Raw genomic sequence first — 20,897 nt, 5'->3', positions numbered from 1 at the left:
CATTTAATTTAATCCTAAGAGGAAAACATTTTCATTTCATTTAATATATATGTATGTGTAAACATTTTATATATATATATATATATATATATGTTTGTTTAAAAAAATTAATATTGACCTGTCTTAACAAATAAGTCAGTCTCAAAAAACATACGAAAAAAATTTATATTTTACAAAAAAAATTTTTTTTCCCTTTTTTGTAAAATGGAATTTTTTTCAATAATTTTTTCTAGTTTAAAAAAATTATAAAATAATTAATACTTTTTCTTTGTCAAATTGATCAATTTAAATTTAAAAAGTCAAGAAATTTTAAATGGATACGACTAATTTAAGGGTGATAAGAGAAGGTGGGGTGGCAAACTGGGATTTTAACTTCTTTTTTTTCACTTTCTTTAATCCAAACCCAAATTCTTTGCCTATCTTTCCTTTTCATTTTTTCCCCCTTTAAATATAAAAATTTTAACAAAAAAAGAAAAACAAGGACAATGAAGATAAAATTCAACTCAGCGTAGTTGATTTATGTTTGTACAGTGGAGGTGAGGGGATGCTTATTTAAATTTGTTTGCTTTTTTTATGAAGGAGAAGTATTTGTGTTCTCTTACACGCGTAAGTTGTCGTCGTCATCATATTCCCAGTCGGTCCTTTTTTTTTTTTTTTTTAATTTTTATTTTTCACTTTTTTTTATACCATCTGGTAAAATGTACCTGGAACAGAGAAGAAAGAGAATGAATATAAGTTAATCAGAGTATGTAAACATCTGTGCATTTTATATATAATGCTATAAGCTTGAAATCCAGAGTGTCGAAAACAACTAACTGTAAGTAGAAACTATCTTTTTATAAAGTGAGAAACAGTTGTCAGCGCCTGCGTAGAGTGGCATTCACTTTTTTCATCACATTGAATGATTTTACTCTATTGAGTGTAAGGAAGTTTCACTTCAAAAAGTAATTACACAGTTGAAAAGAATATTAAATGGAGGATTTTTTTTTTTTTTTGTAAAATTTGCTGCTTCCTTGAATTCGCAAAGGCATTAAAAAATAAATGAATTCAGAAAATCATTTTTTCCCATATTTCAAGTGACTTCTAGGATGCTAGGAAAATAATTCACGGGTCTGACAAAGGGTGGAATTTAAAGTTTATTTCAACGGTGTTGTTCACAAAATCGTTGAAAAATTGAAATTCCTCCCTTACAGCTGATGATCAGACAGTTGTACAGGGAAATTTATTTGTCATATTACGTTTATTTAAAGGAAAGTAATAATGGCTTGCCTGTGCCTGCGTGTGGAAAAAAAGAAATATCCGAGTTTTTATTTAAGCTTGTGAAAATTTAAACTTTGGCGTGAAAGCTGTGAGTGTCAGGAGACAGCACGAGCGTGGGCGTCGAGGCCCACAACATGTCAGAGAGGAGAGAGAGGACTTGACGAGCAAGAAAGCGTGAACAGCCCATGGATTTCATCTCAGAAGACCCAGCCTTCTTCCCTCAGTCGAGTCGATGGTAAGATTTGCCAGAGGATTTCGGGTCAATGAGGATGGAGCTTTTCACCGACCAAGGCTGCTGTCCGAACGTTACTCTGCATGGATCGTTGAACTGTTTGTTCCTTTTGTATATACATATAGCTGTTTAGAAATAAAAATTTCAAGTTTACGTGTTAATTTAAATTAAGGTATTTTAGTTTATAAATGTAGGATTTAACCTTTATGATTTTGTGGATAAGTTAAAGGCCGGCGAAGGGTAGGTTTATTTACTTTGTTCATGTTTTCTCCTTTTTTTATAACATAATTCTACTGAATAATTATAAGTTGTATATGGATTTCTCTTGTTTATTTTTTTATTATTTTATTTATTTATTTAATTTTTTTACAACCCGTCATTAATGACAATTTGTTTTTTGTTTTTTTCAACCAGCCATTAACGCTGATTTGTTAATAGTGCCCCTCACAATACCCATTATGAGTGGGGCAGTGGTATCTCATTCTTTCTCTTTTTCTATTAGTCCGGAGATTGAATTTGGCCCCAGTTTCGATTGGGATCACGGGCACAGATCGGATGAGCCGGCTGGATGCGGCAAGGCTCGATTGGCGCCTATGGCCTAGTGGTAACAATCACCGCCTTGGGTCTCGAAATTTGTGGGTTCAACTCCTAACTCCGGTATTATTTCTTTTTCTCTTTTTAGTTTCCTTCTTCTCTCCTTTCCTTTCTTTAACCCTATTCCTTCCCCCCCCCGTTTCGGTATTTATCCCTTACCAAAAATACCGTGGCTCAACAATTTCCTACCCTTCTCCACATAGCAACGGGGCCAACTGTATGTGATGCAAGTAGTCTGACACCCTGTATTCTCAATTATTACGTAATTGTTGATAACTATTTGTGCAGGTGTAAACTAGAATGCAAAGATTTGAAAAAAGACAAGAGAAATTAACTGAAAAATACTCACTTAAGGGTAAAAAAAATTTGTATCACACAGGTTTCACAGACTGTCTCTGAAGCGCTGGCGATATCGTGACCGTGTGCAGCCTTTGCCTCTTGGCTGACCGGTAGATGTCCTCTTCTTTCATCACTTCCTGAAGGAGGTCCAGCTCTTTGTACATGTCCTCAGGGATCTGTTATTTAATTTGACAAAATAAAATATATTATATTATATAAATGTAATTTCTTCCTATAATTCCTTACGTCGATTCCGAGGTCCATGTCGGCTAGCCTGGAGTCGAAGGGTTTGAGGGATGGTGGGACTTCGCCTTCGTCTTCGGAATCGGTGTCTCCAACCTGCACTACCGTCCTGTCATTTTCTTCGTCTTCTTCTTCAGACTCCTCTGCGTCTTCATCTCCATTGTCATCATCATCATCATCATCCTCTTCTTCTTCATCTTCATCGTTGACTTCCTCAATCTCTTCGATGTAGTCCTCGTCGCAACCGTCGATGAGCTCGATGTAATCCTTGCGGTTCCCGACAGGCTTTAGCTTCAAATCTCCGCGCTCCAACTTCTCAAGATAATCTGGGTAACGCATCGCCCGCCTTATACCTTTCGGGTCTTTCCTCGACCACTTTGCCACCTCGTCGTCCATCTTCGAGATCTTGGCCGGGTTCATCGCCCAAAGGCAGCCCTTCCGGCATCCGCCTCCTCCTGGATTGCCTTTTTCAATCTTTTCGAAACACTTGTTGAGCGAAAGGTTGTGCCTCACGGAGTTCTTCCAGCCGGACGGCGCCGATATGAAGTAAGGAAAGTGTTCGCACATGAAATTGTAGATTTCTGACACCGGGAGGCTGCCCGTCCTCGAATTCTTAAGCGCCATGGCTATCAGGCATGAGTACGAGTACGCTGGCTTTGGGTAGTCTTCAAGGTAACGCGTCGATTTTGCCATCTGAGCCATCTTTTTCGCCTTCTGGTTCTGACTGTGCTGTTTGATAAGAGACTCCACCTGATTCACTTTAATATACGTTGGTTGCATCTTCAATTGTGGCCTTTTTGGTTTAATCATCTACAAGACAAAAATCATTATTAAAAAAAATAATAATAGTAAAAATTAAAAAATCAACAAACCATTGATATCGGCTTTCCACCTGACACTTTTATGCCATTCTCGACCGGCTTTGGCCTAATCGGGAAAGGTGAATGTTTTATTTCTTCCATTTGTTCTTGCCGTCCCGATGAGTCTTTTCCTTCTCTAGTCTTTAAAATCTAAAAAAATAAGAAGTACAAATAAGAATAAACAAATAAATATTTTGGAGATTAAATTTCTTACGTTGTTCCAATTGCTGTGTTGAGGTTGTGTGATGTTTGACGTTTTTGGCTCGACTTCCATATCTTCCTCTTCATCCTCGTTTTCTTCCTCCTCCTCCTCCTCCTCATCATCCTCTTCCTCATCATCGTCTTCCTCTTCTTCGCCTTCTTCCTCATCGTCTTCAACCTCTTCATCATCCTCCTCTTCCTCTTCGGCCATTTTCTTCTCCGTTCGAGTCTCAACAGCATTCAACATCTTCTTGGCCTTTAGGCTGTCGTTGACTTCGACGTTGTAGTGAGAGTATGGCTTGACTGGTATAACAAGCTTCGGATTGACCATGAGGCCCGGCCCGGCGTCGACAGCGAGCAGGTCGAGCGAAAGGTTCTGTGTCGACTGTTCAGTCCAGTCGTGCCAGTCGTCGTTGAACCCACCGCCAATGCCGCCATTGATGCAGCCGAGGCCATTTTCTTTCATCAGGTCGACCTCGAATTCAAGCGAGTACTTCATATCTCCCTCCAGCATCTCATTCAGCGACAGCATGTCACTATTAGTCTCAAAATACATATCCATTTTAAACCTGGGAGAGAAAAACAAATTAATTAACATGAAATAAAGTAAATAAGTTGAACTAATAGTTAATGAAGCAATAGTTTAAAGATTTTTTTGATTTTTTTAGGATAGGCTGTAAATCTAATGCTTGACAACTGGGGGGGGGGGCTGTGTAATGGAAGCCTCTCAGGAATTGATGGGTGTTGCGTGACTAGGCAAACAGCCTGGAGAACATCGCAAGAAAGGCTTTGACTGTCCTACATCCTATAACGATGAGGTGAGAAATGTTTTACAAGAACAATATTTACAAGAGGTAAAACAAAGAGGAATGACAAAACAAAATAGCACCAAATTTTATTATTAAAAATCGCAGGAACTTCTTTTAAAGGTGCATACACACTATGTTTAATCAAAGACAATGAATATACTGGGACGAATGTTGGTTGCCAACATATTAGCCATCCTTGGGCTCATCCTCATCAATGGCGAATGGATTCAGTCATGTGGAAACCATAGCAACATCAACCCTTTTATATATGGAGTAACACATGTATGAACACCCCTTCAGCAATTAGTTTGAATAATTGAGATTACAGAGGGTGTTAAAAAAATATATACATATGTAAAAAAAAAATGTTTAGGTAACAAAATGTTAAGTAATTTAAAAAAAAAAGTGATTTTTGAAGAAAAAATATTACAGTATTATAATAAAGATGTTGAGTGTGGAACTCCATAATGGTGTTTTTTATAAATAAATATATGCCTTTAGTTCCAGCAGGATTATTTACATGGGAAGCTTTCCAATTATTTTATAATCATCTTCAGCCTGTAAGATGTATAACATTTTGTATATGGAACAATAATTTTTTGTTAACATCCTCTTTAGTTCGAATTTCTCAGTAATCAAAACTAATTGCTGCAGGGGTATTTATTTATTTATAATAAATAAATAAAAAGCAAACAATAAAAAAATTATTCCATACATGAAATGTTAAACCTTTTTATAATACACATTATTGTACATTTTTCTTCAACCAGTATTTAAAAAGTAATAATAAAAGTTTTGTTAAAAAAGTTTTTTTTTTTTTTTTTTTTTTTTGTACATAAGTACAATATTTTTCAACACACTCTGTAATCCGAATTTTTTGTTATCCAAACTAATTGCTGTGTGTGGGGGTTATTCAGATTACTGAAAAATTCGGATTACAGAGAGGGTTAAAAAAATATATGCATATGTACAAAAAAAAATCGTCCATTTAAAAAAATGCTAAGTATGTATTTTTTTCTTTATTTTACTTTATTTATTTAATAGTGATTGTTTGAAGAACAATTTACAGTATTGTAGAAGGTTTAACCTTTTGTATAAGGAATAACAAGTTTTTTTAATTTATTAATTTTTTTGTGTACATACATATATTTTTTATACACCCTCTATGCCCGTGTGTATTGAGATTATTGAAAAATTCGGATTACAGAGGGTGTTAAAAAAATAGGTACATATGTACAAAAAAATTGTTCTATTTAACAAAACGTTGTTAAACCGACTGTACAAAAAATTTACAGTATATATGTTTTGTAATAGCTGTAACGTTTTGTATATTCTTCTATTTAACAAAATGTTAATTTTTTTATACTAATTGTTTGAAGAAAATTTTACAGCATATATGTACTACAATAGGTTTAATATTTTGTGTGTGGAATAAGTTTTTTGTTATAAATTAATTTTTTTCTGTACATACGTACTTATTTTTTAATACCCTCTGTAGTTCGAATTTTTTCAGCAAAATCCGAATTAATTGCTACAGAGATGTATTCGTATTACAGAAGGTGTTAAAAAAATACATACATATGAACAAAAAAATTCTTCTATTTAACAAAATGTTAATTTTTTTAAACTGATTGTTCGAAGAAAAAAAGTACATTATGCATGCATTTTAGGTTTAACATTTTGTAAACAGAATAATGTTTTTTAAATTAGTTAATTTTTTTGTGTGCATATGTATGTATTATTTTAGCCCCCTCAGTAATTCGATTTTTTCAGTGAAATCCGAATTAATTGCTGCAGAGGTGTATTTGTATAACAGAAGGTGTTAAAAAAAATACATGTACGAAAAAATTATTCTATTTAACAAAATGTTCTATATTTTGAACTGATTGTTTGAAGAAAAATTTACAGTATATACGTACTTTGAGTTAACATTTTGTATATGGAATAATACTTTTTTAATTAATTAATTTTTTTAACATATGTATGTGTAAGTCCGAATGTTTCAGTAATTTGAATAATACCCTTGAAGAAATAAATAGGATAAGAAATAGTTAGGATGATTTAGAGAGCATTCTATGCAATTTTATTTTTAACTTTAAATTCAGTTTAATATTTCTTTTCAATCTAATTTTCCTTTTAAAAAAATTGAAAAGTGGTGAATATTTTTAAAAGTGGATAAGACGTTACTAAGGCCAGGCTAACGGAACCCAATAAAAAAAGGGGGTGAAATTCCCGCAAAAAAAAAAAAAAAAAAAAAAAAAAACCGACGGAAGAAGTGAGATCTCGTTAAGTCAAAAAATAATTTAAACAAAAAAACTCAATTTAAAAGAAAAAAGATTAATTCTCCTGGTGGAAAATTATAATTAATTCCCTTGGAGGGGGGAGGGGGGTTTAGGAAGGTACGAGGGGGAGAGCGTGGTGCCGCACAGCGCCGTGATCCCAAACCAAAAGCCCTCCAAAAAAATCAATAACAGAAAAGCCTATTTACGTTTTCACACAAACAGAATACCTTTTAATAAAAGCAAAAACTTGAAAATTTGGTGTACAATTGGAAAAATTATGTTACGCGACGGAATTTTGTTTTGAACAATTTTTTTTTAATGCGTGTCGGAAAGGGTGGTTTTTCTTCTGTTAATGAGAGAGGGTTTTTTATACGGAGAAATTTTTCAGTGGGTTTAATGGATGAGATTTTTTTAAAGTAATGGAGGGAATTGTTTTGACTTATTAACAAAAGGGGGAGGGGTCGGTAAAGTTTATTGGGTTGCCTTAGCAACGCTGACCTTGAAGTGTCTTCCCGCCTAGGCTAAACCAAAACAATATAACCTTAGCGTTCATTATCATTGAAAAATAGTGATTTTTTATTTTAATAATTGAACATTTTATTTTAAAGATTTAAAACATATAATCAAAAGGGGAAATGAATTTGTGTGGAAAGAAAGGTCCGGGTTTGAAAGTCGCGGCTTGCCGGCTCTGTACGGAACCGACGGCGGGAAGAGTGCGTAACGCGACTTAGTTTGTAAATAGAGAGACGACTCACCCGGTTTCCGCGTTGGTCGTCGATCGCAGGCCTTGTTCCCGGTGTCTGGCGGCTTTTTACACCCGGGGAGCCGATTGTCGTCCGGAGGATGAGGTTTAAAAACGGTGTCGGACTGAGAGCCGGGCTTTCTCGTCTCTGAACGGCTCGGCGAAGATGGCGGCGGTGTCGAGGGCGACGACCCGACGGAGGGCGCCGGCATCGCTCATCTAAAACGTGTCCGAACCGCGAGGAGCAGTTGCCTATTCAAGGACATAACGTAAACATTAAAAACCGCCAATATTCAAAACAAACAAAAAATTAAACAAATGAGATTTGACAGCTAATCTCGCTCTTTTTCCCTTAATAAATTTTAAAATTAATTAATTAAAACTGGCCTATTAAGAAAATAATTTTATATTAATATAATTATAATAATAATTATAATTATATTAATAATATTATTAATATTGTCTAAATAATATATTTATACAATAATTAATATTATTTAATATACAATAATATAATAGATTATTTAATCTCCCATATAATACACCAAATTATATTATATATTTAGAAACAGGCTTAGCTCTGATTTTTATGAGTATAGTATTTGCACTACAAATACATTGGAAAATTTTGACATACTCTATTATGAAACCTGCATCAAATTACTTGAAATGATGTTTTAATTAATTGTCAAGGCACAAAATCTGTTACATCTTTGTATATATTGTGTTTTTTTAGTGACCAGTTTTAAAAATTTGTTGGATTCATGAGGTGCGGTCAAGAAAATAAAACTTAAAGTTAAAACAACTACTGTTTTGAATTTTTTTTTTGATATTTTAGATGTTTTACCATTTATAAAAAGTTGTTTTATTTTTGCACCAATATGTACAATTTCATCACCCCTTCAATTAACACCTTGAATGGTACCTGCAAAACAAACAAAAAACATAAAACATGTTAAAATAACTGCTATATTGGAAAAGTATTGTTTAAAAAAACACCTTTTTTTGCCGACGTTTCGACTTTTATTCGGATCATCTTCAGCGCATATATTTGTATATATTTAAAGTTAATAATTTCATTGTTTTATTAGCATGGGGGACATTATAATACTAGTTGTGTATTTCTCACTGTTTGCTTAAATGTAGATCTTCTTATCTTCCAATCCAAATTTATTTTCTATGATTGTTTTTAAACAGCGAATTATAATTAACGACTCTTTATTTGACACTGTTGTCATAATCATTATCCAATATTCAAAATTCCTCTCCATTTGCATTATAAGTACATTGGAAAAGTTTTATCATTACTGGATTTTAGATTGCCCGAGGTAAATCAAAAGAAGAAACTGTGGTACAAAGAGTTCGTAAGTGCTTGTAATCGTCTGCAACTTGGAGCTTTTGATTATTTAAATAAAAATAGTCAAATGTAAAAAGCGCAACAATCTCTTTTCCATAGTTTGTACTAGGATTTGAATTCAGAACTAGGATACAATCATTATATTTCTGATAACAATAGTTTTAATTTTATGTGTGTAATTTTTAAACTTAGAGGACAATTTTGGGTTTGAATTATAATATCAACCGTTCTGAACAAAGACATTTATATTCTATGTGTAATAGGAAGGAAATAGAGGACTATGTGACAGTGTGCACTATTTTATGAGAGTTCAGGGTCAGATGGTTTGGCAAAATACTTTAGGAAAAAAGGAATTTCTAATGAATCTTTGTTTTTCTTTTATCATCATTGTTTTCTTTAACTGTTTTCCTTATTAAGTAATTCTTACTTTTTCCGTTAATTGTAAAAAAGAGGGCACTATCACTTCTTTATATTAGCCAATGACCTAGGGATTTTCTTTTTCCATGCTGTATAATACTTAATTAATTGTGTTTAATTGTTATGTACTATACAAATAATAAAGTATACTATTATTATTATATTATTCAGGGCCTGTGTAAATTACAAAATATATGCCGATTGGAAAAAATACAATTTAAGATGTAAATATAAATTTTGAACCAAGTGTTTCATGTTTTTTAGATTTATAGACCCTTATGCAGATTATGTTCTCTTGGTTATTATCAGGGATATGATCGAATAAAATATTTTAGTTTTAAATCTTCGCCTAGCTTTCGGAACTTTATTGTACCTTCTTCAGGGCTCCACAAATGGATATATTATACATTTTAATTTTGGCCTATTTAATGTCTAATATATATAAGAAAATGACATAAGCTAGGCAAAGATTTAAAATTAAAAATATTTTATTTGATCATATCTCTGATAATGACCAAGAGAACATTATCAAGTATTTCATACTCACATAAATTGTGGTGCTATTTCTTGCTTCTTGTCATATTGGTTTTGGGTTGTTTCGCGCTTTCGCACAAAACCATGACGCCACAAGAATAGCACCACACTTTATGTGAGTATGAAATACTTGGTTCAAAATTTATATTTAAATCTTAAATTGTACTTTTTCCAATCAACGTATGTTTTGTAAGTCCTGAAGATGACCCGAATAAAGTTTGAAACATCGGCAAAATTTAAAAAAATAAAAAAAGTGTTTTTCTAAACTACCTCATTCTTGACTGCTCCTCACAATTTCAACAAAATATATATAGAATAAATAAATGGTTATAAACCTGTTGGTACAATAAGATTTACATTTCACTATTTTTTAACTAAACTAGTTTATATGGCTTTGTTCTTTTTAATCTTCTGACAGAGTTTCGGTTATGTAGTTTGGTTGCTACCACATCTAATCAAACATGACAACACAAAATAGCATGGAAATACATCTGACAAGACTCCTGATTGCTGAAAACCATTTTCATCACCTGGCAATGTTGTATACAGCAATTATGCAGTGAACATGAAAATAGCATTTGGAAAGTATAGTCTTGAGGATGCTCCAACAACAAGGCGGAATTTCTAAGTTCTAAAAGGTATCTATTGGAACTAACGCAAAAACAAGCTAAACATCTACGCCAATTAGAAAAAATATTTTTTGAATGACAGCCAGATATTCGTGTTTGCTTTAAAAATCCCAGGAAATGTCATTTTCTTGTAGAAAGCATACGGAAAGAGCTGATCACTGTTAATGAAATGGGTGGAGAGGCAATTTTCCATTGGGTCGAATGTAGGAATAAACAGTGATGATGATGCAAACTGTTTGGCTAAAGAAGCTGAGAAGGATGAACATGCCAAAATAAAGTGCTGCAAATGTCCCAAGAGTACCAGATGAGATACACTCAGCCGTTGATGAGCGGGAAGAGACAACAGTTGTACCTCACAGAAGGGCAGGTAGACCTGGCAGTATCTACTCTCAATTAAAAAAAAAAAAAAAAAAAAAAAAAAATTACACAGAACACAGAAACGTAAGCAAGTGTTACCAGGTTGTGGCAACTGCAAAGCCAGGCTGTTGTGTAAACTTTCTTTCATTTCATCATAGAATGCCCACTTTATGAAAGACATAGAACACCCCTAATTATCCCGGCAGTGTGCTATGGTCGAGGATAGCTGGTCTCTGAACAACAGTTTTAGAAGAAGACCTCAGAGACTGTTTATTAATTTTATAAATCAATTAGAAATTTAATTTTTATTTCTTGAAATAAAGCTTCCGTTAAAAATATATTTGTTTATTTTATTTGCATAATTGTTTTATCAATATGTTATATCCATGTATGGTGCATGTTTTTTCTTGATCAATAAAAAATATAAATAAAACGGCAAATTCCAAGCATATACAACCATTCTTTCAACTAAACAATTATTTTAAAAAAAAAATATATATATATATTTACAAATACATATTTATTTCAGATGCGCAAACAAATAGAGCATAGAAAGTGCAAGAAATAGGAGTTAGTTGGCGAGAGAGTAAGAGATGTAAGAACAAGAAATACATTTTGAATTGAATGAGTACAGACAAAAATTGACAAGTTATAGAATTAATGAAATACAGTCTAAGAAGGTGAATAGACAAACCGAGAGAAAAGAAATTAATTACGCCACAGAACATTCGGTGAAAAATATTGAATGAGAAAAGCTACTGCTAAGTTTTGACCTTGCTTAAGGTCATCACCAGGTCAAAACAACCTTTAAGTTTTTACAGGCGATCTCAAATTTTCTTGAAGACCCAACATTCCCAAATTGTTACAGCCCTTGGTAATGTTGGGACTGAATCTGTCAAGGAAATTTGAGTAGTAAAAACTTAAATATGTCAATCTGTAGGAATATTTAAGATTGTTTTGCCCTGAATCAACACTTTAACATAGGTTGAAAGCTTGGCAAGAGCAACTAAATTTGCTTTCTTCTTCAAGACCGTACCTCTCGATCCAGTTAGTTTGTAAATGAAAAAGTGGTCAATGCTTACAATACTGAAAACAGTAATAAATAAAATAAAAAGTTGGATAAGGAGTGACAGAGCCTTAAAAAGTCTCATGGTTAGAAATACTCATGCTTATACATTTTTTGTTTAAGTCATGAGATCAAAAATGAGGTAGTTTAGAAATTTTTTCATTTTTCTGTCAACGTTTTGACATTTATTTGGGTCATCTTCAGGGCCGACTTCAACAAAAGTAATAACAAAAAAAGTACAAAAGTATGAAACACACACTTATACATTTTTTTTGGAAGAGAGAAAAATAACGTAAGATTTCACTTTGATGTGGTTAAAAATATAGTAGAAAACAGTAATTGTAAAAAGTATTCTGAAGACCCAATTTCGTTGATTAAAAAAAAATATTTTTCTATCTTCTACACAATCGACCAGCCATTAGTAATAGCATGCAATGTAGTCTTGTGGATTAGGTTGTGGTAAAATAAAAATAAAATAAATGGTAATAAAACAAACAATGCTCTTTTATCAATGCCAACGTTTCGACGATATATTTTCCCTTTTTTTTAATATTTAAACAATAATGTATAATATATTACATAACAATATTCTTCAGTATTTATATAGTATATTTCTTTTTTTTTTTTAATTTAAGAAGAAGAGGCAATAAAAACGCAAATACTGTACGAGAGCAAGAAAAAAAACACAAGCCAGTGAGTGAGAGAGTTGGAACAGAGCAAAATAAATAACATTTTTAAATTTGAAGGGAACAAATTTCAGTTATGTCTGGTGTACCTCAGGGATCACATTTCGGCCTTATTATTTTTAATCTTTATAAATAACCTGGCCTTAGCACACCATTTATGTTATATGCTGATTTCCTATCTATAAAATCAACACAAGACTCTCTTCTCTTGCAGCAATCTATCGATAAACATAACATCAAATTAACTATTCAAATTTAAATCGTTCTTCCAACACCATTCTACATAATTGTTCTCTTGACAAGACCACAATAAACAGAGTATCCTGTGTCTGGGTCTTGTTTAATAGCAAATTGGAATAAGGAGCATTTTATCAAAGTCAATTTAAAAAAGGTCTTAAAATTTTGGGTTTTATTATAAGAAACACTCGTAATTTTCATAATCCCAATTCATCATCGACATAGGTTTTTCATTCTCATTCGTCCTATCCTCGAATTTTCTACTGTTGTATGGAATCCACATTTTTCTTCTCATTCCGAATATTTAGATAAAGTTCAAAATAAATTTATTAGAATCCTTCATTTTCAATTTCCTCTCCTTTCGTTTCAGAACTGTCTTTTTCTCTCTCTATAATCTTCCACCACTAGCTGACAGAAGGGATCTAGTATTTCTTTACAATAAAATCAATGGTCAACTAATTTTTACTGACCTCATTTCATGTATCACTTTCAATGTCCCAACAATACATGCTATGAGGCATTAATTTAAGTTTAGTGTACCTTTTTGTAAAACAAATTACATATTTTATTCACCAATAAATAGAATTGTGAGAAAGGAAATAAAATATATCCAAATATTGATTTTTTTCATCTAAATTTTAATACATTTAAACAAATTAAAGGCAATAATTTTGTAGATTGTTTTAAATCATAAAATATAATATATAATAAAATATATACTTCTCTCTTTTCATCAGGGAACCTCATCAGGGATTAAGGTTGATGGGCATTCCCACCTCAGGTAGAGGTGAGATCGGTCAATTTGCAAGTATATACAGTGAAAAGTGATGAGAGAGAGAGAGAGAGAGAGAGAGAGAGAGAGAGAGAGAGAGAGAGAGAGAGAGAGACCTGAACTTTTTTCTATAAGTACAAATTTAGGATCCTCTCTGACAATTATGCACACTACTTTTTAATGCATAAATTCTCTCAGAGGTCTAATTTATTTATTTTAAAGGTACAAATACAGCTTTATGCTCCTTATATATACTTATATTAAAAATAAATTAAGTTTTATGAACATAACAAAATAATAATAACAAAAATAATAGTAAAACATGCAATAAAATGTACAAAAAATATAAAGACAATAATATACTCTTTAAAATATTGATCATTAATAATCGAATGATAAAACCATATTATGAAAGAAAAGCAGAAAGAGAAAAAGAGTAACAGGAAAACAAAAGGAAGAGGGAAGAAAAGGAGATGATTTATGTTGTTTTTAAAAACTCAGATGCCATGGACTTGAAACAAGCCAGTGAGGAAGCAGTACTTCCTGGGGAAGCCAATTCCATAGTATCATCTATAACTACCTACGACGATTAATGAAATTTAAGCACTGAAAAATTGCAAATTGCATTATTTTGTTCTAAATTGAATTGTAAAATGTTTAATTTCATGTGAAATATTAAAAAAAAATTTTGGTTAATGTCAGACATTTCCATGTGTAATTTTTAAATAAAGTAAAAACATTTTACTTTGGGCGTATCGGGAATCAATAGCAAATATTATTTATAAAAAATACAGAAGCACAACATTAATATTCATATTTTACATTAATTGCATCTGCACAAATTAATCTGACTTTAACCAATAAATTTGAATATGATGGATTAGTCGTAACAATTCCATGTTAATTATTAACTTAATAACTTAATTATTAATTATTCCATAATTAACTAACAATTCCATAAAATAAAGCAACCTAAAAAAACAAAAGTTATGTACAAAGGTACTGTGTATGTTGGAAAGGACGACAATGTCATAATAATAGACACATAGTATAAATAAAAATAAACCAAGACTCTCTCTGGCTTATTAATCTTTATCTTTAGTAATCAAGTTTTGTATATTTCTTCTTCTAGACTTTCTCTATACTTTTTTCCTCTGTTATAATAATCCAATTTAATGTCTTTTCCTCCATCACACTTTTCTTCTTATATTTCTCTCTCTATATAAAACGTTATACTCTAAAAAAGGCTGGTATGTTAACACAACGATGACTGGTACAAGCCAGATAATCAACAAAGATGTGAAAGACTTTTTGACAAAGACAAGAATAATAATTTGTATATATCAATTTCCTGATTAGACTAGATTATATAAGAGCTGGCCTCTTTATGGCCTGTCCACCACGACCAGTATTGGTCTATTGTGCATCTCCTTTTTTTCTCTTCATTCAGCTTGAGGCTTTTTACCAGACCCCAAAGCTTTTTCAAGGGCGTCCATGTGTATCCTTCAGGCCCTGGCATGTGCTCTCTCAGGATTAGGAATCTCACCTACATAGGCCTTCGCACCAACAGAGGATGTGTTCCACTTTTTTCTTCTTTATTTTTTTCTGTCGAGTCTAAGCCTATGGAGTCTGTAGTATCCAGTTGGCAGTCCAACTATTATTCTAGCACTGGCACATCCTAGATTTAATAGTTCTGCTGTTAGTTTCTGTGACGGCCCTTTGATAAACTTTTTTACACACCTTTGTCCTGGGCTATATTCCCATTGAGCGAAGGACTTATTATTAATCCATTGTCTAATGGAGCCGCATTTTTGGCAGTTTGGTAAGCCATAAAAGGGTTCAGGGCCATTGTCAAGTGTCATCACTGAACTTCCTTGGCCAATTTAACGGCCTTTTCATTTCCCCTCTGCCCTAGCAACCAGACAAGTTATTTTCCACAATGTCTGACTGTCTCTGACTCTAATGCAGTCCCAAATGATTCTAGACTTCATTTATCTGATTGTCCAGGAAGATGGCTATTCTATTGATGATCCCCAGCCTTTTTATCTCCTTATAGCCACAGTTTCCGCTTGAAAGACGGTGACATATTGCACAAGCCTTAAATGAATTCAAGTCTTTGGTAAATGCCAGCTTCTGACTCATATTCGGTTATGGAGCTATAATTTCCTTATACAATCTGTGATATAGAAGAAAGATCAGTGATACTGTCTGTTCTGTTTCATACTCATCATGTGATACTGTAATCGCACTCATTTACACTATTTGACAGGTACACTTTTTACCAAGCCTTCTCGACACTATCACTCATACCATGAACGCTCTATGTCTCTTAACCCTCTCATGTTACCGACTCGTACTTTCTCTCTATTCGCTCACCTCTTCATGATCTTATAATTTTCAGACTTTCTTCCGACCTCTCTCGCTGTTTGTGCGGTGAAGCCATTGAGAAAGAAGTCGTAAGTGAAAATCGGAAAATATGGGGGTGTGAATAAGTTTAAATTGTTTTATTAATGAATTATTTTAAAAAAATTTAAAATTTAAAAAAAGTTTGGTGGGTTAATTTGTTTGTTTTAAAATAAATAAAATTGATAAATTATTTTGTTTAATACTTATTGTTTGCCTTAATTAAGTGATATAACAAATGGTCAAGGATTTTTCGTATTTTATTTTTGTGTTTTCATACTCGGTTTGTCGTGCAGGCCGGCCTCGGGGGCCGAGGACGATGTTGGCCCGTCCTGGTCCGTTTGTTCTCGCTCTTTTCCTCCCGTTCCGAACCCCATCCTGCGGCACCCTGGAAGAGAACGGGCCGAACTCGGCACCTCCTCCCGGCTTGGTAAGCGGCTAGGCTGGGCGGCGAGGCAACATGTCCGCCGCGGCCGTCTGTCCAGTCCGAAATCCCCGACTCGGCCAGGGCTCGGGGGCGGTTCCGGCGTCTAGGAGAGGCAGATTTTCTCAGGGAGGGCGGCCCGCCGGGCGAAAACGTCCCTCGGCACCGTCGGCGGCACCGGCCGGCACGTTTCCGCTCGTTTTGGGATTTTTTTAAATTTAAATAATGCGCGCTACCGACTCGGTATACCCCTTCTAAAGGGCAGCCAAACGTCACAGTAAATAAAAACCTCAAAACAACTACAAAAAACTTAAAAACTCAATCAACTCAACTTTAATAATTATAAAGAAAAAAAGTTTAAATAAATTAATTAACAATGCCTATATGATTAGCTTAAAGCGATAACCTTCCATGACTGTGATACAATAGTTTACAAACCTGTTTCCTCACGTTTTAAGTTTTGTTTATCACCAGGCACAATGGTAATTTGTATATATTTTTATAAATAAAATTACATTTAGATTTGTATGTAAATAATAAATATTAAATTGTAAATGTCTACTTAACATTTTAAATTGCTTTTTATCGTTTCGACAATCAGCTCTACCAAAGAAAACATAATAACAATAATCATATCCGAATTAGATATTAATTTAAATAATAACGCCTTTAAATTGTCAATATTATTAGCGTTAAAAGCAGTATTATATAAAATGTGTAGTATTTAGTGACCGTTAATTAATGATTATTTGGAGATCATGAGATGCTGTCTTGTGTGATGTAGGTTTTGGAAAAACATTTTCTTAATTGTTCCAACGTTCGATTTTTATATAGATCTTCCTCAGGGCTGGAAGATACAAATACATCTACGATGTGAAAATGAATTTATACAGTGATATACACAATATAAAAGTTGTAGGTTTATTCAAAGTATTTGTTCTCTGTCAAAGTATGTGATATAATAATATAATTTGTATAACGCAAACAATGTTTGTAAATCCCAGGCTCTGAAGATGATCTAAATAAAGATTGAAATGTTGGCACAAGAAAGACTTTATCTAAAACCCATACATATATCATCACATCACATTCCATACATCAAACGTTTTTCACATAGTCTAATTTTTCAACAATTTAGCTTTCCTTTTCCTATTTATCCCCTTCTATATAATCCTGAAAGAATAATCTGGCCGAACCATTACCAACATTTTTTCCTTCGTTGGCTCTTTTCACCTCGAAGAAGCCGACACCTTATACAAAAATGTCTTTTCTATACCGACTAACTTCCCCACCCCTTCAAAATCCAGCATATGTAAACATAAAACAGCAATATCTCGCTGGCACTCTCAACACGACATGCAAGAATGGCACAATTACACAGAAGACAAACACTTTGAGTGAGTAGAAACTTTTTTCCACATTTTACATGTATTTGTTAAATGTAAACAATGTTTGTAAATCCCAGGCCCTGAAGATGATCTCAATAAAGATCAAAATGTTGGCACGATAAAGAAAATGTTTGTTAGAAACCTACATCATACCAGACCGCATCTCACAATTTCTGAATAATTAGTTTTTCTAAAACCTACAACGTACAAGACTGCATCTCACAATCTCCAAATAATTACATAAAATAGATGTATATGTGGCTTATGATTTTTAAAATGTATTTGTTCTTCTAAATATAAACCTTTTTTCCTTCTTCAGGCCAGGAATGCAGAAAAAGCCATGTAAGTTTATTTATTTATTTATTTTTTATTTTTTTTTTTATTTTGATCAATTTTTATGGTTGTTTTTACAGGACAACGCTGGCGCGATGGCGTGCCGCACAACTTGGTGAAGGTGATGCATCAAAGATACGCAGGCCGTTCCTCGCCACCGACTGCAACGACCTTCCTCAGTGTGAAAAATGGAGGATGCAGATTATAAGAGAAATAGCGAAGAAAGTTTCACAGATTCAGAACGGTATTATTATTATTATTAATCCATTTATGTTTAGTGGTCTAATTGACCAAATTACTTATTTCAATTAATTGTACTTTTTGTCTAAGGTCTTGGTTGTGATGTAAAAGTTAGTGTCACGAGTGGGATTCAAACCTATGACCTTCAGCTCAATTCGCCGCTGCTCTAACTATGATTCACTTGTCATGATAGCTCAAGTGGTTAGAACAGTGGCGTATTGAGCCGAAGGTCATGGGTTCGAACCCCACTTGTAACACTAAGTTAATGGTTGTAATATTAACTTTTTCATCTCATCCAAGACCTTTTATGAAAAGAACAATTAATTGAATTTTTTTTTATTTGAATTGTTAAATCAATCTGTTTAATAGCTGGGCTGGGCGAGTTTCGAATCAGAGATTTGAACGACGAGATCAACAAGTTGTTGAGAGAGAAGGGCCACTGGGAAGCACAGATACGAGACTTGGGCGGCCCGGACCATTCAAGGACCGGGCCGCGCATGCTGGACCACGAAGGCAAAGAAGTCCCTGGCAACCGTGGCTACAAATACTTCGGTGCGGCAAGGCAGCTGCCCGGTGTGCGAGAGCTGTTCGAACAGGCACCACCGCCTCCTCCACACAAGACAAGGGGTGAACTGATGCGCGACATCGACGCCTCTTACTATGGCTATATGGATGATGACGACGGCATACTCATACCGTTAGAAGAAGCCGAAGAAAAGAAAGGTTAGTTAAATTATAATAATTTTTAACGCGTAACATCACTATATCACTTTTTAATAAATCTTTTAGCTATTAAAAAAACTGTTGATAAATGGACAAAGGAAAAAGAGAAGAAATTATGCGAGGACAATGAAGAAAACGAAGAAGAAGAAGACATATACAAAATCGACAAGAATGAAGTATGTTTCATACATTTGCGTATTAACTAATATATTTTACTTACGTGTATGCGTATTTTGTAGAGTTCGAGCGATTCTGATTCAGAAATAACAGCCAAGACGTTGGAATCGTTCAAGGCCCATGTTCCTGTACCGACACAGAAGGACATCCAGGATGCCATACTGCGAAAGAAAAAACAAGAACTGCTCGACAGGTACGCACCAGATGAGGAAGACGAGGAAGAGAGCTGAAATGTAAATACAAAAGTGGGGGATGAATAGAATTGACCAACATTGTATATATTTTTGTAAATATTTAATTTAATATTGTGCAAAATATAAAAATGAAATTTATGATTTTTAATAAATTAATCAAACCCTTAATATTTATTTTATGATTTAATTTAATGTTTCTTTTAAAATTGTGTTGATGCTGTGATCTAGCTACTTACTATAAAAAACATCATAAAAGATCAAATCTGTGTTCAGATGGCCTTGGAAGAAATCAGCTCATACTGCTCAGAATAGCACCCTGGTAAATGTGAAAGTAAGTTTTTTTTATCGTTGAGTATAGTATCGGCCTTCATGATAAATATTGAAGTAAAGTGATCAGGGATGAAGCCATCTAGGTGAAAAAAACCAACATGTTTTTCTGCTGTCGAGTTTTCAGCTATATTTGACGCCTTCCTCAGGACTTTGAAAAACTTTACATTCAGTTCGGACATGTGATCCAACAATTAAGTTTTTTACACTTTAAAAAAAAAAAAAAAAAAAAAAAAAAAAAAAAAAAAAAAAAAAAAAAAAAAAACCCTACTGAATTGAATTTGAATTAAATATTAAAGGAACTAAATTTCAAAGAAAGTTCTGGGATAAAGGAATCTCCAGTGAGCTTGGAGGAGGTGTCAATAATGACTAGACACGGCCCTCCTCAATAAAACCCTGCGTGCAGTATTAATATTAAAAGCATCAGTTCTGAGAGGAGGAATAAGGCGCCAGGGTTTGCAGGGGCTTCGGTCTGAAGGGGCTGGGCTGCACCGTTGACTTTTATAGACTCAAGGCTTAACAACCAAAAGGTCGCAGCCTTTCAGGTTTCAAGCTTACAGCTCATCAAGTTGAAGGAATTGACATGAATTGTGAAAGTGGAATTAACGATAAAATTAAATATTAAAAATTAATTTGTACAATTAAAGTTATTTAGGTACATATTTAAAATCGAAGGTAAATCAAAATCTCATATTTTTAATGCGCTTATCTCCATGTTCAATTTTACATCTTTTAAGTACAAATTTCTAAAAACCAATCTAGTTCCCTACCAGTGTTGAAAAATGTAACACTTATATTATTTGTTATTACTATTTTATTATTGTATTATAATATTTCGAAATAAAAGCTCACCGTGAGGTAGCCGAGTCTCGACCGCCATTCGCAGCCTGAATTGTCCTTGGGAATGGCGGGAAACTTCCGATGATTCAAGGACCCTTCCATGTAAATAAAAAATATTACATTACTCAAAATCTTTTCTCAAAATAATAGCTCAAAAAATTAACGAATATTTAAGAATTAATTATTTATTTTTAAAATGAAATAATTACTCAAATTCTAAACGGAGAATCA

General features: G+C 33.4%; 2 protein-coding genes across 3 annotated transcripts; one reads left to right on the top strand and one right to left on the bottom strand.

The window, feature by feature from the left end:
• Positions 1 to 396: 396 nt before the first annotated feature.
• On the bottom strand, positions 397 to 16,747 carry LOC106670781 (bromodomain adjacent to zinc finger domain protein 2B-like). Of its 2 annotated transcripts, XM_014401371.2 has the most exons (8): positions 16,301 to 16,747; positions 8,410 to 8,487; positions 7,576 to 7,814; positions 3,743 to 4,298; positions 3,541 to 3,678; positions 2,672 to 3,478; positions 2,436 to 2,601; positions 397 to 704 (listed from the first exon to the last, which is right to left on the bottom strand). In XM_014401371.2, exons 4-7 carry the CDS (start codon positions 4,289 to 4,291, stop codon positions 2,458 to 2,460), a joined length of 1,638 nt encoding a protein of 545 aa, XP_014256857.1. In that variant the 5' UTR covers positions 4,292 to 4,298; positions 7,576 to 7,814; positions 8,410 to 8,487; positions 16,301 to 16,747; the 3' UTR covers positions 397 to 704; positions 2,436 to 2,457. The 2 variants fall into 2 exon arrangements, with proteins under 2 accessions (XP_014256857.1, XP_014256856.1); XM_014401370.2 differs by lacking the exon at positions 8,410 to 8,487.
• An 89-nt stretch (positions 16,748 to 16,836) lies between these two features.
• Positions 16,837 to 19,637, top strand: LOC106670784 (pre-mRNA-splicing factor ISY1 homolog). Its single transcript, XM_014401373.2, has 6 exons — positions 16,837 to 16,926; positions 18,152 to 18,174; positions 18,246 to 18,409; positions 18,775 to 19,128; positions 19,195 to 19,304; positions 19,368 to 19,637. Exons 1-6 carry the CDS (start codon positions 16,924 to 16,926, stop codon positions 19,533 to 19,535), a joined length of 822 nt encoding a protein of 273 aa, XP_014256859.1. The 5' UTR covers positions 16,837 to 16,923; the 3' UTR covers positions 19,536 to 19,637.
• Positions 19,638 to 20,897: the final 1,260 nt, after the last annotated feature.

The sequence above is a fragment of the Cimex lectularius genome, unplaced genomic scaffold (assembly GCF_000648675.2).
Source record: "Cimex lectularius strain Harlan isolate CLEC.00 unplaced genomic scaffold, Clec_2.1 scaffold21, whole genome shotgun sequence".
Classification (NCBI taxonomy): Eukaryota; Metazoa; Arthropoda; class Insecta; order Hemiptera; family Cimicidae; genus Cimex; species Cimex lectularius.
The sequence above is the reverse complement of the archived record's forward strand: the minus strand, read 5'-3'. Positions and strand labels throughout refer to the sequence as shown.